At 36.9% G+C, this 18,247-nt stretch overlaps 2 protein-coding genes and 1 pseudogene across 2 annotated transcripts; all 3 read left to right on the top strand.

Annotated features, from left to right (window-relative positions):
* Nucleotides 1-1,907: 1,907 nt before the first annotated feature.
* On the top strand, nt 1,908-7,629 carry LOC149234805 (protein SHOU4-like). Its single transcript, XM_089461244.1, has 2 exons — nt 1,908-2,602; nt 7,423-7,629. The coding sequence occupies exons 1-2, from the start codon at nt 2,291-2,293 to the stop codon at nt 7,597-7,599; spliced, it is 489 nt and encodes a 162-aa protein (XP_089317370.1). The 5' UTR covers nt 1,908-2,290; the 3' UTR covers nt 7,600-7,629.
* Nucleotides 7,630-8,511: 882 nt separating this feature from the next.
* On the top strand, nt 8,512-9,691 carry LOC149234804 (protein RTF1 homolog). Its single transcript, XM_089461243.1, has 2 exons — nt 8,512-8,632; nt 8,774-9,691. The coding sequence occupies exon 2, from the start codon at nt 8,977-8,979 to the stop codon at nt 9,298-9,300; it is 324 nt and encodes a 107-aa protein (XP_089317369.1). The 5' UTR covers nt 8,512-8,632; nt 8,774-8,976; the 3' UTR covers nt 9,301-9,691.
* On the top strand, nt 9,560-10,420 carry LOC149234803 (protein RTF1 homolog pseudogene; annotated as a pseudogene).
* Nucleotides 10,421-18,247: the final 7,827 nt, after the last annotated feature.

The following is an 18,247-nucleotide window of genomic DNA, read 5'->3' as shown; positions in this document are numbered from 1 at the left end:
AAGGATGGGTGGTTTCGTGTGCCTCCAAGAAATGATTAATTTCCCAGAAAAAAGCTAGTGATAGAGACTTCTCTGCAACTTCAGCTTGCTATGAAGTTGATCATAATAGTTCATTACCAGAATTAGATTCATTGGATATGAAGCTTCCTAGGGAACTATATCACGACCAATTTTGATACGAAATGTAGCAATTCTCAGGCTCCAAACAAGAGATGGAGCCAACTCGAATTGTGAAATCTAATACTGGAGAAGATAATTATGTAGGTCACCAATAGACTGAGAATTAATCTATATCATATTTCGAGGACCTGTGTCAATTTTTTATCTTTTGTAAAACCTTCATTAAGATAGAATTTCCAATCAATTGTAAATTCAAATTTATATACATTATTACAATTCCTTGTTATCAAGGAAGCCAATTCCAATTATACAAGGGTATTGAAATTATGGTTTAACAATTGGATATGAACTTAATTTCCACCATTTAATGTGACTGAAGCTTTGGATTTCTATGTTAGAGAGTAAACCCGCCTCTTGTAGGATGGAGAAATTTGGAACACTTCTTTTTTGACTCATAATATGTCTTAAAATGAAGTTCGAAAGGAGGATCCTGCATGTTCAAATGAGGTGAATGCATTTCCATAAAATATAAGTGTGTTGCCTTATTATTTTCAATGTTGCTTTAGAGAATTGTTTTTTCATTTAGATTTAAAATTACTTTGCTGTTAGCATTAAAATTAATGGATTTATTTATTTTTTATTCTGTTGGTATCCATAAAAAACAAAGATTTAACGTAATTAAAATCACTATTTGGGAACTATTCAAAACGATTTTATTTATTTATTTTTTAAATTTTTTTTAGACAATAATTTTAATTATTGACATATAGTCCCGATAGAGACAATATGTTTTTAATCTCAGCTATTGTCTCTAAAAAAGAAAAAAATGTAATTGCCTCTAAAAGGGACAAAATGAAAGTGTCTCTACAAAGACATTTGTCTCTTAATAGACAATAATTCTTGTCTTTATAGAGACAATAATAGTATGTGTTCTATATTGGACATTATATTTTAGACAATAATAGTATGTGTTCTATATTGGACATTATATTTTGAGACACCCAGTTAAAGACAATATTTAAGACAATACACAAGTTTCTTTTTGTCTTAAGTTAAGGCAATTGACTCAAATATTGTGTTAAATATTGTCTTAAAATCCCCCTACATGTAGTAGTGTGAGTAGATATGTGTTTTTGTTTCTCAATCGGAGGCTATGTGTTGAGATGTAATCTGCTCTTTTTCATTATTTCAAATAAATTTTTTTTTATCTATATAACTTGATTAGGAGGTTGGACAATTTACTCTTTTTTTTCATTTAAGTGCTTCATATATTTTAATATTACTAATATTAATATTTTAATTGACAAATCTACCCATCTTTTCAAACAAATTGAAGTGGTAATATAAATATATCAACATCATTAATTTAAAATGGTAAAGAATTATATCTCAAATAACTCAAACACTAAAATGGTGATACAAGTAAAGGAAGGTCATTAATTTAAAAAAATGGAGAATGATCTAGACAAATAAGTACATTATTGAAATGGTAATATAAATGCATGAGCATCATTACCAAAACAATAGAGAATAATGTGGACAACGACCTAGAGAATAATGTGGACAACGGCCTTTTAATTAGTATTTTATTTAAAAACATATTATAAAAATTAGATAAGTAAAATACCTAACAAATTATGAAAAATAGATAACCAAAATACCTAACACATATTTATATTTAAAAAAATAAAATTAATTACGACGTAAGGCGTTTTCCTCTGAAATCAACTCCCCTCCCTGTACACCTGTCATCGGGTGCACCACAAGATTGTATGTTAGACGATTGCAAAAATTTCAATCGTTGGATCAAAGTGGTTACCCATTCGTTGCAGAAACGGTTTGCTGCAGGATCTGTTTGTTAGATTCTTCCATCTGGGTTTGCGACTTGGCGCAACAGTGCAGGACTGGTGTCTGTTCGCCTGCATATCGGTTTTTCAAACTGTAGTGGTTTTCAAGGTGTTGGATTCTTGCACCTTCAGGTGGCAAGAATTCTGGACCCCAGTCATCTGCTCCTCCTATTGCGAGGACAAACTCTGGTAATTTGCTTCCGGCAACAGGGCTTATAACATCGGGACCTATATCATCGGGTCCTTTATCGTCCTCCGGAGCATTGAAGAAGGTTACCTCTGGTCCCCTGGATTCTTCAGGCGCGCCTGTGAAGATCGTTAGTATGAATCAGAATCAAGCAGTGAGCAACCTTAGCAATGCCGAAGAATATTCCTTCCAGAAGGGATTCCCCAAGATCATATTTTGGATGGTCATCCTCGTGTTTATAATGGGGTTTATAGCAGGAGGGTTTCTCGTGGCTACTGTTCACAACGCAATCTTTTTTATTATCATCGGATCGTTGTTTAGTGTCATTTGCTTTCTGTTCACGTGGAACATTTGCTGGGGGAAGAGGGCTCTGCTTAATTTCTTAGCCTCGAACAGGGATGCAGACTTGAGTAATGCTCGGGACGGACAATATGTGAAAGTTACTGGGGTAAGTCTTTTGGTTACAAGGCTTTACTTGAGAAATTTGTAAAGAGGATTGTTGTATCTATTCCAACACCTTAAATTGCTAAAATATCAAAGAAATGCAAATATCATATCTTTTGCAGGGTCCCATGCTATTAACTCTTATTTGTTTTCCCTCCAGGCTGAGGTAGGTGTGCTATTAGTTTCGATCAACAGCCTGATTATTAAATTAGGTGGACGTTAATATAATTTTGCATTTAAAGGTCGAGAATAATATTTCCGATTACATGATATTAGAATTTAAACTTACGCTTAGTAAGGGTGAAGGTTTGTACACATGCTACACTTCCTATGACACGGGAAGATTTAAGCAAAATTCATGAATGTTGTTTTATCACAGTTCAGTGTTTTAGGTTGTTATATAGAAGTAATTTAATCATAAAATTCAGGCTGTTATGAAGGGCTGCATAAAGATTGATATCACTGAACATTGGATTTATAGGGCATTCTGCATAGATCATGTAATAGAAAAATTCACTACTACAAGGCAGCTGAGAGACGAGAATATCATAATGTGCTTTATATACTATGTCAACCTTGATAATACATTGTCTTTTTGATATACTGACTAATACTTTTATGTTTTGTTTTTGAAAATATTGCTGACATTTTATTGTTTTTCCTTGAAAAAATAACACAGAATTGAATACGTTTAAAAGCACATTCTTAGCCCTCTGGTGTTTTATTTTTGTTTTTCAGCTTTTTCTACTGTTGTACTTCTTTTATTTTAATTTTTTATATTTTTATTCGTGTTTTTTTGGAAGTACTGTTAAATAGATTATTTTTTTATTGTTTTTCCTCGACAACATATTAATGATATTACTTAGAATCCAATTTGCTTAAAACTGTTGTCGGCTATTTAAAAGTACATTCTTAGCCCTGCAGTGTTTTTCTTTCTGCTGTTTTTTTGGTGACTTAGTTTTTCTATTATACTAGCATTTCAGAACAGAGTACAGCATAGCATGGTTACATACTATTCAAAAAAACCCTCAGAGAATCCTTCCTGATAACAATAATTGGAGGAGCAGGAGATTCTTGAGTAGATTGGCTGAATCTGATCAAAAGAACTTAGAATCCTGGCCATATAGGGAAACAAGGCTAGAGCTAGATGTACCTGGACCTGCCCTAAAGGGGGAACCAGGCCATTAGACCCCTGGAGGCAGGAGCCGCCTTCTCCATTTCCTACACCCTGCAATGTTGCTCTGACAAGGTCAAGGTGTGTAAAGTGATTGCTGCTGCAACATGCACTCCCCTAACTTTGATGGAGCTTTGTTCTTGGCATCTTGCAGATGGGATTTCCTGGCCATATAGGGAAACAAGGCTAGAGCTTGATGTACCTGGACCTGCCCTAAAGGGGGAACCAGGCCATTAGACCCCTGGAGGCAGGAGCCGCCTTCTCCATTTCCTACACCCTGAAATGTTGCTCTGACAAGGTCAAGGTGTGTAAAGTGATTGCTGCTGCAGCATGCACTCCCCTAACTTTGATGGAGCTTTGTTCTTGGCATCTTGCAGATGGGATTTCCTCACTGAACGCCCTCAGCTCTTTTAAACCCACTTTTACATGTCTCAATTTTAATTCTAAACCTAATAGAACAGAGGCCCTAACTAGAGCGGTCAGAGATATAGATGCCAACTTCTTTGAAAGTCTCCCCATACAAATCTCAGAAGTACCGTTACCAGTGCTGAATTCCACTAATTGTGATGATTTGTCTCCGTATTCTCTATCTCTGTAGGAAGGGATAAATAATGTAAATACCAACAAGTATTCTGAGGCCAATCAGTGGAGAGCAATTGCGCAACAGAATTTTTGGTGCATCCGGTCTTTTGTGATTAGACCCATCTCCACTCTGCATGCACCATTGAAAGAAGCTTCTGGATGTAGGGAACTGGTGATGCTTTATTGTCAGTTATTCTCATGCAGGAATGCATCGATTAATGGGTCTCCTTCACATATCCACCATGCTCTGTAGTGACTGTAATTCGCTGTAAAGTTCTCAAGTCTGACATTCTATGTCCTCAGCAACCCTGTTATTCTGTTATTCTTGTTTTAGTTACATTCAGCAGAGAATAAATTTCGTATTGATTTGTGTAAAATAAACCTTTTATTGCAGGCATTATATTGTTTGTTATTTCAGGATGTCATTACCCTAGACTCATGAATTTTCTGAATGTATGGCAATGAGGCCTTCCCCTATAGCTTATAGGTATGTGGTATGTCATTCTTGTGTTTACTACTTCCAAGAGAACAATAGATCACGCTTGTGCTCAAATGAACGAAGCTTCCACATCTGTTAATGAGTTAAATATAAACGGTTCAGCTCCCCTAGGGCATTCTCAAATTGCAAATTCTATGTTCTATGGGCTTCCTGCAGAAAGTGCTACTACTCATGATGCCATCCACAGTCTTTCTCTTGCCACAATGCTGGCATATCAAAGAGCTCTATATGGCAATGATTCTGAGTTTCTAAGGACATTCTTTGATCCCCGTAGCTGCAACCTATCCCCTCTCAATTTTGTGTCATTTTATATTAGTGATCGGTGTTTATCAATTTTTTTGGGTGTTTTTTTGAAATTTTATATCATATGGAAATAATGTTTTAGCTGCTGACATTCTGCCTAGAAATCTTCACTTTGTTAACTGACTGCTCGTGAAAACTCATTTATCCACTCAAATTTAGATTAATTTCCAACTTTCTGATTTTTGACTTGGATATTTGAAATTGTTGTCTCATCCCTAAGTACATTCGAATCTGAAACAAATTGCATAGTTTAAGCCCTCTATATTGGGCTAAGTTTGACTTATGATATTTAATTACATCTTTAATTACTAAAAAGAAGAACTATGCCATCTGTATCAACCAGCTCATCTTTGGTCTAATTTTGGAAAATAATATTTCTTATGCAATTTTACAAAACCTCTATTCATCAAATTGAGGCTAGATGTTTGGATAAAACCTCATTATAACAGTGTTGAAATAAGTCAAATTGTTTTTTAAGACAAATATTCTGCAAGTTGAGCCTTTACGCCTTTCAAAATTCTAGCATCTATATCCATGAATGCTGAAAACTTTTCTGAGGATGTTCTTTAGGAATAATCCTCAATCTACTCATTTTTCTCCTTGAAATATGAGACATTTTCTCTTGCATCATCTTATAAATTTGATTTGTTCGGTGAACCATCTGGAGTAGCATTGGAGAGTTTTTTTTATGATGCCTCTTTTGTCTTCACCTACACATTATCTCGGGTAACAATTTTATTTATTTTATATTAGTGATCGGTGTTTATCAATTTTTTTTAGTTGCTGACATTCTGCCTAGAAATCTTCACTTTGTTAACTGACTGCTCGTGAAAACTCATTTATCCACTCAAATTTAGATTAATTTCCAACTTTCTGATTTTTGACTTGGATATTTGAAATTGTTGTCTCATCCCTAAGTACATTCGAATCTGAAACAAATTGCATAGTTTAAGCCCTCTATATTGGGCTAAGTTTGACTGATGATATTTAATTACATCTTTAATTACTAAAAAGAACTATGCCATCTGTATCTACCAGCTCATCTTTGGTCTAATTTTGGAAAATAATATTTCTTATGCAATTTTACAAAACCTCTATTCATCAAATTGAGGCTAGATGTTTGGATAAAACCTCATGCCAAGACCGATGGATGAAAAATGAGACATCCCGTTTAGGCCAGGTGATAAGAAAAGACCTGAGAATAGCATCTGGTCCTGACACCATAAAAAACCTCTGTGAGATCGATGATGTTTATGATCAAATAATTTTTGCGGCATTCAAGACTGAAATGATCGAAACATTTGAAAATGATAGAAGTAGTAGAACTCAGCTCATACTGAATCCCCAACCACTAAAGAGAGGGAAGATATGGGAGAAACTGACAATCGTGCTTTGGATAGGGGTTGGAAAATTAAATTATGGAAAGGCAGGTAAAAAATGATATTTATGCAGAAAACTATATATGTATATGTAATCCACTTCCCCTGGAAAGGCAAGTGCAATAAAAAAAAGAAACTTAGAACCAATAAAAATTGATATTTATGTAGTAAATTAGTTCTATTTCATGAGTCCCTAACTGGCCAACCCATGAAATGTTTGGGGGTGTGCTCTGGTCATTCTAAACACCCCTCCTCCCATCTCCCCAGTTCAGCTGTCCTAGAAACTTGTACACATAGTTCAAATTCAATTGGGGTGCCCAGAAAGTTTGTTTTCCAATCCAAAAAATGGACTTATGCAAATGGGGAGATGTGCTTCCTTTAAATTCCAGAAGGATTACATTTGGGCTAGACTATGTTAGGCATTGCAAGTGGCCCAGTTTTGGGGTCTTCTAAGATGAACCATGCATCACAATCACTTTTGTTTTGCCAAGCTGCGGCAACAAGGAGTTGCTCTTTCCATAAAAATAAGACAGTGCTTAAATTTTGTCCCAACAGTTTATTGGTGCTGTGGAAGACTAGATCTTTGGTGCGTCGCCTGACACACCATTGCATTCACCATTGAACAATGATCTCATTGGTTGCTCAGCTGAAATTTCTATTTTTTGAAATTTCTTACTTTATAACATGTTTTTAAAGGCAACACAACATGTTGCAACTTGCATGACAAGTAATGTCCAACTGTGGGACATGCAAGGACAATGGGTTTAAATTTCTATTTACAATTGTGCATCAATTACATATAAATAATGACTTAAATTAAGCCCAAATATGTTATAGCCAAAATATAACAAGGGAGTCTTACTAAGATTATGTTGGATATGTTACAGTTGGAGAGTCTTCCTGCAATGGTAGCAGGGGTCTGGTCTGATGATCCTACCATGCAGTTAGAAGAACCAACTCAATTCAGGAAGCTTCTCTCTGTTGGTAATAGTCTTGAGTATATGTATCTTTATTACCATTTTTTTTTGTCTTTAGGAAATGGCCATCTGAAAAAATATATGTGACAGAAGGCAGTCCTCCAATTGAGGAAGTTATCGCTGCGGGCGTGGTCCCTCGATTTGTAGAGTTTCTTGCAAGGGATGATTTCCCTCAGCTTCAGGTATGATATGTTTTTCAAATGAGATTCTAAGTATTGAATTGAAATTATATTGTGGTAATCTAATATCGTTTTAATTTGGTCATATTATAGTTTGAGGCAGCCTGGGCTTTAAAAAATATTGCATCTGGAACCTCAGAGCATACCAGAGTTGTGATTGATCATGGAGCTATGCCCAAGTTTGTGCAACTTCTTAGTGTTGCCAGTGATGCTGTCAGAGAACAGGTTGCATTTTGGACCTTTCCATCCATTTATGTTACTTATAAATATTTTTGAAATTTGCCATCTCTATGTTCAATGTGCTTTCTTTACAGGTCTAAGGGTTCTTCTGAACTAATTGAGAGAGTAATGTTCGTTTCATTGTAAGGACCATGCATTACAAAACGTAATGTCGGTGATGTACATTTATTAAGCTCCATGGTGTGGTTTGCCTCTCACAATTTTAATCTGTTTGATGGACAGTAGGTTTTAGGTTTTGAAGATCTATTGAGTGGTATTTGCAGTCTCTGCTCTAGCCAGGGAACGGACTATTCAATCAACATGGGTGTTTAGAGGGGAAAAAAAAGTTATGGCTGAACTGGAGCATTTGCTGCTAGAAGCAGCTGGTCGAACATCTACCAATGATGGAAAGCAGTCCTCCAATTGAGGAAGTTATCGCTGCGGGTGTGGTCCCTCGACTTGTAGAGTTTCTTGCAAGGGATGATTTCCCTCAGCTTCAGGTATGATCTATTTTTCAAATGAGATTCTAAGTATTGAATTGACATTATATTGTGGTAATCTAATATCGTTTTAATTTGGTCATATTATAGTTTGAGGTAGCCTGGGCTTTAACAAATATTGCATCTGGAACCTCAGAGCATACCAGAGTTGTGATTGATCATGGAGCTATGCCCAAGTTTGTGCAACTTCTTAGTGTTGCCAGTGATGCTGTCAGAGAACAGGTTGCATTTTGGACCTTTCCATCCATTTATGTTACTTATAAATATTTTTGAAATTTTCCATCTCTATGTTCAATGCGCTTTCTTTACAGGTCTAAGGGTTCTTTTGAACTAATTGAGATAGTAATGTTCCTTTCATTGTAGGGACCATGTATTACAAAACGTAATGTCGGTGATGTACATTTATTAAGCTCCATGGTGTGGTTTGCCTCTCACAATTTCAATCTGTTTGATGGACAGTAGGTTTTAGGTTTTGAAGATCTATTGAGTGGTATTTGTAGTCTCTGCTCTAGCCAGGGAACGGACTATTCAATCGACGTGGGTGTGTAGAGGGGAAAAAAAAAGTTATGGCTGAACTGGAGCATTTGCTGCTAGAAGCAGCTGGTCGAACATCTACCAATGATGGAAAGAAAAACCAAAATCCTGCGAAAGGGAGACTGGAAGATTCTGATTCAGATGATGGCAGTGACTCGAAATACATTGATGACGATGATTCAGATGATGCTGGGACAGCAAATAGGAAGGCTTCTGGGTCAAGAATGCCCCTGAAAAAGAGATTTGATTCTGGTGACAAGGATGATGATGACAGGGGTTGCTGTGATGATTCCGATAGCGAATTATCCATAGGAAGTGATTTATACAAAGATGATGAAGATAGGGAGCAGCTTTGAAGATATTAGAAGCATAACAATAAGGAGATAAAAACTTTCCAAGTGGTTTATGGAACCATTCTTTGAGAATATCATTGTGGGCTGCTTTATAAGAATTGGGATAGGAATGTCCAGGTCAGGACAGAGTACTTACCGTCTTTGCATGGTAAAAAATGTTGATGTGATAGACCCTGATAAAAAATACAAGTTTGAGAACCACACCACATACAAGTATTTGAATTGTTTCTAGGGTAGCAAGAGCAATGCAACAAGATGGCAGATGGCCAGGGTGTCTGATTCACCTCCACTTGAGAAAGAGTTTTCAGATTGGGAACGGGAAGTAGAACGCAGTGGTGGTCAGATGATTAGTCGAGCAGAAGTTGAGGAAAAAATAAATGCGCTAAAAAAGATAAATCAATTTGTGTATTTTGCAGAAATTGTAAAACAAATGTTGCAGGAAAAGAAGTTGGCTTCCAAAAGGCCATCGAATGTCGTTGCTGAAAAGGACAGGGTTAGAAGAGAGATGGAGCTAGCAGATAGCAGGCATGATTATTCAGAAGTTGAGAGAATTAAAGTGAGATTGAAGGAACTAGAAGTCCTTTCTCTTCAGAGCAAAAGCAAGGATGCAAAAGCCTTGATGCTAGTAGAAATGAATAAGAAAAACAAGGCTGAAAATTTCAAGAACGCTTCTGAGATCAAGCCTCTAAACCTTAATCTTAAAGCAGGTGAAGCAGGGTATGATCCTTTCACTCGGCGTTGGACTCAATCTCAAAATTATTATGATACAAAGGCGAAGGTTGTTGAAAACAACACTGATACGAACAAAGAGGCAGATGAAACCAAAGTAGAGGAAGCCATAGCAATAGAAATTGCTGAGGATGATGGAAAGCTTGTCGACACTGATGCTCCTGTATCACAAGATGCAAGGGTGTATTCTTTGCATGATTTTCAACTTCCAATTTCACTTGCTGGACTGCAGAAGTATGGGGGTGCTCAAGGGGCCCCTTTAGTTTTTATGGCTAGAAAGCAGAAGATTGAGTCAACTTGTGGAGTGCAAGTTCCTAGCAATGATGGAAGGAGGCATAACCTGACATTAACTGTGAATGATTACAAGCGTAGAAGAGGCCTGCTATTAAAATAAATAATGATATTTTCTCTGCTTGTTGGTTTCCCCATTTAATTTTTATATGAAAGATTCGGAAATTTCCTTTTGGGATTGCCAGACACATATACAGAAAAGCCTTAAAGTGAACATTTTGTAAATTGTTTCAAATTCTATATGTAGTGTGCCATTATAGGCACTTTAAAACACAACTGCAATAACCTAGTCAACCAAGGATTGTCTTTTAACAGTAGCAACATCATGGATTGTTGGCAGGCATGAAATCAACAATGTGTTAGAAATATAGGCTGTATTTTCTTGACATCTAAAGTTCAAGGGTGTTTTTTTGTCTCAACCATTATGCTAAAAAATGGTATATAATGTTCCAAAAGGATTCCTTTCCTCTAAGTAACACTATTCCACTGTAAGTTATCATGCAGTTGGTGAAACATGGCATTTTATGTTGTTTGAGATTGATCTTGAGTGATGTCTTTTTCTAAATTATTGTTGAAATATGTATTGTTTTTCATATTCATGTAATAAATGCTATGTTTTATTAATTTCTTTTGTTGTAGTATAGTTTGCTTAAATGCTTTTAGAGTTGTGGTTGTTTTGTTGTGCCTAGTTGTTTATTCTTGCTTTCGATTGATTGCAATTCTATCTAATAAGCAACTATCTTTTACATGGTAAAAAAGTTTGGCTGAATCGAGGAAAACATTCGAAAATCTAGAAGAACTTTGGTTCAGCCAAATAATTCAATCTATTGTTTGTCCAAAACTGAACCAAACCAAATCCAATTTTAACCCAAAAAAAATCATCTTCCCAAGAAACCCTAAAGAATTCTTAAGAAAATGCATTTTAGCTTTCAAGCCACCAATGAATATGATATTTGCCCATTTCTTCTCCCTGTCCTGCCAATGCTTGTCACTACTCCCTCGTTTAGGAGATAGCCATGGGAGATTTCAGGAGACTATGCTGCTGCTGATGCCTAGAGAGGTTTGTCTATTCTTTTGATGTGTGAAGTCTCGAGGAGACTGCATTTGTAGTTGGGAAACTGTTGCCTGCACCTTAAAGGCCTGCTTAGACCTTCATAAACAAAGTTACACTCAAATGAAGCATGCCAACCGAGCCGACACACTAAATAAGTAGATTCCACTAGGTATTTAGTCATATATTCTCTGTTTGCTATGTTCTTATTTAATTTTTATTTTTCAACTTGAAAGGGTGTACCTAATGTCTGTGCATATCCTTCTTACTTCCAGAACACCTAGAACAGGTTACATGACCTGCATTATCAAAAGTAGAATCACAACACACACAAACAAATACATACGCCCACCAAGCACAAGAAAATAGTGTGATGGCTATCAACCTTTTAAAATCAAACTTGTAATAATCTCAATAATAAATCTAATGTTCTTTAGAGAAGACCTGCTACATTTTGCTGGGTTTCGTACAGTTTATTGTGTATGATAAGGAAATACATTTTCTTGAAGGCATTGCATCAGAAGGCTCAACGACCTTTGAGCATTTTTGTAGGGGTTTATGTTATCCAATCATTAAATTTTTGATAAAATTAGTCTGGACTATCTACATACCTATTTTTTTTCAATAAATTTGAAGAAGTGCATGTTTTTGCTTTAATAATATGTATACTCCTGAATTTTTTGAACTGTAGTTTTGTGGGCCAATTGTTTTCTGTATTGTATGGTATTGTATGGTATCCACATTTGAATTTAGATTCTATCTTGATAACTATCATTTCTTAGTATGTTTTTATGAATATATTGCATTGTAAGTGTTCTTTCTCTTCTTACATTGGACAAGAGAATACGGCTGTCTTTGACAATGTGAAGTTGTTGAAGATGCAAAAATTCCCTTTGCTTTACATGAGCCAACTTGACCTTCAATAGAAACGTTGCTAAACACAATGAGAAGTTTCATGTTTCTTTAGAGAGCATCCCGATAGGCTTGTGTAATTCCTGCATTGCATTGTTTTGGTTGATGCCTTGCTGAGGAATCATTGAGACTCATCATGGTTTTGTGGTCCAATCAGAACCTATTCAATACTCACCTTCATTGACTATATTAGTTGGACACAAGCCCTGTCAAAACTCTCAAGCCAGTAGGGCTCGGGCACAATGTTAGTTCCTCAATACGGTGATCAAAGTCTGTCTTCAACATTACAATTGTCTTCACGCATCCTTTTTCTAAATAAATCTATATTGCATGCGCTTGAAGGACTAGCTTTGAAGTCTCTATTCTCCAGCAATGTTCAGGTCTAAGTTCATGTAGGCAATTCTATGTTGAAATTATACTTGCATACCGGAATCTGATATTGGCGGAAGACCGTTACTCAAATGTCTGCCAAAAAGAGCACCCATTCTGACACACCACCTATGCAAAGGAAGAAGCCTCACAATTGTTTGGGCTCCTTTTCTCTATCATGGCTGGGGAAGTAGCCAAGAGTAAATATCTCTGCAGGTATGAAGTCCAATAAAAATAATGTATAAGACATATTTGACAACCAACAATTGCATCTAAAATGCAAAATATGTTCCCGGCCTTTCAGAAAATGTGGAGTCCAGCAGAATGTGAGGCCACCACTATCATCGAAATTCCAACCAGATATGAATCTTTCAACCAGATATGAATCTTTCAGTCTTACGGTATTATGGGACAATAACATCACTGATATATGAACTATATATCAAGCTTTCAATCCTAAAATATAAGTGTTGGATGCTTCATTGCAAAGCCTAGAAGCCTTCTTTCAAATGTAACAACTGGATGATGCACAGAAGTTGATGCTAATAGAAGTCCGTATGGAGCGACCAACCCTTAACATGGTGGTGGGCTCTTGTACGAGAAGCCTTCTTTCAAATTTAACAACTGAATGATGCACAAAAGTTGATGCTAAAAGAAGTCAGTATGGAGCGACCAACCCTTAAACATGGCGGTGGGATCTTGTACAAGACTTAGTCAACTCAAATTCACCTCCTACACAAACTTTGGTCAAAGGCATCAAACAATATTTTTGATGGCTTCAAGTCCATGGTGATGAACTTGGAAGTTCCTCGACTCACTTCGCAAAGGACTCTCAACCAAAATATCCAAAGAAAAATGGACCTGCATAGTATAAATGCTTTGGAGAATTCTTTACAAGTAGCTTTCGAGTTTGAGGCCAAAGCTTCGGAAGAAAATGTACTAAGCCTCCACCAACTAAAGCAAGGTTCTCGAAGCCTTATCTTTTAGAAATGTCTCTATTAGTAACTGAGAGCAGCGTTTAAATTAGGGAAATGATTACACAATAGATAAAATTGGCCAGCACTTATAAAAAATTCCATCCACCCAGATAGTCGATGCTCAATCCTACTTTATATTTTCTAAGGACAACCAATAACTCCACGAGGATAACATGATCCCTATTTAGCAAATACACCAGCTGCCCGCTCAAATGGCTGGTACCTTAAATCATAGCCCTGTATGGATAAAAACTGATGACTACGAGTTACATTGGCTCTATATATTGATGACAGTTTCTTTAGCTTTGCCAACAATCATTGTACTCTAGTATAGACTAAATGGACACTGGAATTTCCATTATCCAGAAGATGGAATCTTACCCAAGGCATTCACAAAAGTTGTTGCCAACCCACAACTGGTTGAAAATAATCTCCATCATCATAATAAACTTTATGCCCATAATATGCACAAATGGTAACACATGATACATCTCCCAAACCAATGGAGTCCAACTAAAGTCTAATCCGAGATCCTCCATTCTCAACACCTTATACATAAAAAAACTTGTTTGTAATCGGCCTCTCTTTGCACTTTTGGGGCAATCACTAGTTATATTAAGTTACTTGAAAAATCGGTCTCCTACAATGTATTTTAGGTATCAGAGGAGGGAAATGGTTATTTCTATTGATTGAGGAATCATTTAGGCAATTTCCATTGATTGAGGAATCATTTAGGCAATTTCAGTCTTGTAGAAAAGATTTGTGTTGGTTCAGCTTGGGCTCGAAACTTTTTCGTTGTCATCTAATTAATGAATGCATTAGGTTGACCATAACAAAATATCCATTTTCAGAATACACATTATCGTCCACCCTTGGTTTCAACAATGCCCATTCACATGTCGCTATTCTTCCCCACTCTATGCCTTACCGAGTTTCCTTTGCAACATAAGGTGCAAATGCTAGTTATTTTTCAATAAAACGCATTTATAACATTGGATGGAGGTTTTCGATGCTTACCCGACTATTAACCCTCCTTATTGGATTATGTATAAATTCTAATCCGTAACCTACTCCATCGAGAATCTAACTGTGAATTTCCTCCAGTCTCATTTCAAAATTCCAGCCGTTATTCCTTTACCAGTCTTTTCACATTCTCTTTGATATCTTCAAAAATGCTATCTACACTTCCATGGAATCCGCGCCCGGGCAGGCAACCAGGCTGTCAAATGTCTCCGCCCATGGATTATAACACCGCCCAATACCATTCTCATCCGCAGCAAAATACGATAGGCGGTTTTCCTCCCCATTGTTCTGGCCAATGTCATCGGCACCCAAATACAAGAGGAGGTTTTTCATTCAATTATTCTGACCATTCTCATCGGCAACCAAATCCCAGAGGCGGAATCCCTCCCGATAATTCACACCATTATTTCGAGCGGAGTAATCCGAAATTGAATTCACACCATTATTTCGAGCGGAGGAAGAAAACTAATAATATGCGAGGAGATCCAAGGGTTTGCATAGAGAACGAGAGGAGTAATTATCCGTATCAGCCACCTGCTCCGCGCAATAGGACTTCGTTCCTCGTGTGGGCACCTAATAATGGCGGTATCCTCCACGCGATTACACTGCCATCGCTACTCCCGTTAACCCTAACCCTAACAGTAGCTCGCATTTTGCTCCCGGACCGGACTACCTAGGCGATTACATTCCCACTACTCCAACCATTAACACAAACCGTAGCTCTTATTTCGCTCTCGGACCAGACTACCCATGCGATTACATTCCCACTACTCCAACCATTAACCCTAACCGTAGCCCACATCACAGGCCCGATCTGCATCACACTTTCACATCTCACGTAATTAATGGTAGCCATAATGCCAGCCCACGGCTTTCTGATAACAATAATCATGAGGAGGACAGTGAAAAATTGAGCCCAGGCAGCCTTCGAAGACGTCTGGAAGAAGAGAATGCCAATTTGATTACTCGGCTTAAGGCAATGGAGATGAAAGTTGACAATATTTATCGCCGCTTGATTACGCTTGAGCGTGCACATCCCTCGTTCTCGGAAAACAGTATCGGATATTAACAGTGACTGGCTAGCTGAAGAGCTGGTGTTATTGTGTTTGGCTTCTAGGTTGAAGACCTGCACATTAAATTATTGTGGGTGGACTTCGCTAACAAAGGTTGATTTCACACTTATGAATCTTTCGTTGGCTATTGTTTAAATGGCTATTGTTTAAAGACCAGGTTTCCATATTTATCTTCATCCGGATTTTCCATATTTATCTTCATCCGGTTGAAATCTGCTGCCCTCACAAGTCATTAGACTGCCAATGGCTTCAATTCCACTGAATTTGTCAAAAGAAGTCTGGATGGAAAATATTCCTTGCTTTGAGGAAACAGCTTAAACTTCTATAATTAAGCTATACCTGCGCACTTCTTAATCAGGGTATTTCTCTTCTGTTTCACGCAGTCGTGATCATCATTTTCTACATATTTGATCCTTATGATATAAACGTTGTGGCATGACTCAGATTCATGGCATTGACTTTCACACATATTAAATACAAAATGTTTAAAATAACTAAAAACCATAACTACACCTCAACAATATATTATTTTTTCAAATAATACAATAAGCATGAGAATTAAAATGGTTAGCTATTAATAATATTGTTTTCATTTATATAAATTTCATATATAAACTTGTATTATTATAAGATAAATAGATTATTTAGGGTAAATATTGAATTTTTAAAATATAACAATTATTAATATAAGTTATTATTTTAACTTATATAATTAAATCTATGTTAATTTGTAATTTTTTTTATATTATAAGTGGAGGTTGTAGCTTAAATCTATGTTAATTTGTAATTTTTTTTATATTATAAATGGAGGTTGTAGCTTTATATATATATATATGAAAATTTCAAAATCACGAAACATTACATCTATATATCTCTTCTCTATATACAAGTTAGCAAATATATATACAAGTTAGCAAATATATTATTTTCAAAATTTAGGTAAAATAATACCTAACAAATTATGAAAAATAGATAACTAAATACCTAACACATTTGGATGGAGGTTTTGGATGGTTCGACGACTATTAACCCTCCTTATTCGGTTATATATAAGTTCTAATCCGTAGCCTAATCCATTGAGAATCTAACTGTGAATTTCTTCAGTTTCATTTAAAAATTCCGACCGTTATTCCTTTCATGAGTCTTTTCACATTCGCTTCGATTACTTCAAAAATGCTATCTACACTTCCTTGGAATCCGCGCCCGGGCAGGCAACCAGGCTGTCGAATGTCTCAGCCATGGATTATAACACTGGCCAATACCATTCTCATCGGCAGCAAAATACCACTGGCGGCTTTCCTCCCAATTGTTCTCGCCAATATCATCGACACCCAAACACAAGAGGCGGTTTTCCGTTCAGTTATTCTGACCATTATCATCGGCAACCAGATCCCAGAGGCGGAATCCCTCCCAATAGTTCACGCCTTATTTCGAGCGGAGTAATCTGAAATTGAAGAGGAGGAAGAAAACTAATAATATCCGAGGAGATCCAAGGGTTTGCATACAGAACGAGAGGAGTAATTATCTATATCATCCGCCTGCTCCCCGAAATAGGACTTTGCTCCTCGTGTGGGCAAGTAATAATGGCGGTATCACATTTAATACTCCACGTGATTACACTGCCATCGCTACTCCTGTTAACCCCAACCCTAACCCTAGCTCGCATTTCGCTCCTGGGCCAGACTACCCAAGCGATTACATTACTACTACTCCAACCAATAACGCTAACCGTAGCTCGCACTTCGCTCCCGGACCAGACTACCCATGCGATTACATTTCCACTACTCCAACCATTAACCCTAACCCTAGCCCGCATCACAGGCCCGAGCTGCATCACACTTCCACATCTCACGTCATTACTCGTAGCCCTAATCCCAGCCCATGGCTTTCTGATAACAATAATCATGAGGACAGTGAAAAATTGAGCCCAACAGCTGTCGAAGACATCTGGAAGAAGAGAATCCAATTTGATTACTTGGCTTAAGGCAATGCAGATGACGGTTGACAATATCTATCGCCGCTTGAGCATGCACATCCCTCGTTCTCGGAAAACAGTGTCGGATAAGACCTCGTGTTATTGGTTTGGCTTCTGGGTTGAATACCTGCACACTAAATTATTGTGGGTGGCCTTAGCTAATAAAGGTTGATTTCACTGTTATGAATCTTTCGTTGGCTATTCTTTAAAGTCCAGGTTTCCATATTTATCTTCATCCGGATTTTCAGATCCAGCTGAAATCTGCTGCCCTCACAGTGATTAGACTGTCAATGGCTTGAATTTGACGCAATTTTTCAATAGAATTTTGGATGGAAAATTTCCTTGCTTTGAGGAAACACTGTAAACATCTATAATTAAGCGATTCCTGTCCACTTCTTAATCAGTGTATTTCTCTTCTATTTCAGGCAGTCCTGATTATCATTTTCTACATATTTGATCCTTATGATATAAACGTTGTGGTATGACTCACATACATGGCATCACATTTTAACAATATATCATTTTTTTGAAATAATACACGTTGATACTA

The sequence above is a fragment of the Pinus tabuliformis genome, chromosome 8 (genome assembly GCF_031772625.1).
Source record: "Pinus tabuliformis cultivar Carrire ecotype Pingquan chromosome 8, CPIR1, whole genome shotgun sequence".
In the NCBI taxonomy this organism is placed as follows: domain Eukaryota; kingdom Viridiplantae; phylum Streptophyta; class Pinopsida; order Pinales; family Pinaceae; genus Pinus; species Pinus tabuliformis.
The sequence above is the reverse complement of the archived record's forward strand: the minus strand, read 5'-3'. Positions and strand labels throughout refer to the sequence as shown.

Excerpts from the sequence above, each read along its gene's own strand:
- LOC149234805 (XM_089461244.1), top strand. The coding sequence starts at position 2,291 with ATGAATCAGAATCAAGCAGTGAGCAACCTTAGCAATGCCGAAGAATAT. Across the intron at positions 2,603-7,422 it reads AATATGTGAAAGTTACTGGG|TTGGAGAGTCTTCCTGCAAT; the intron begins GTAAGTCTTTTG and ends GATATGTTACAG.
- LOC149234804 (XM_089461243.1), top strand. The coding sequence starts at position 8,977 with ATGGCTGAACTGGAGCATTTGCTGCTAGAAGCAGCTGGTCGAACATCT.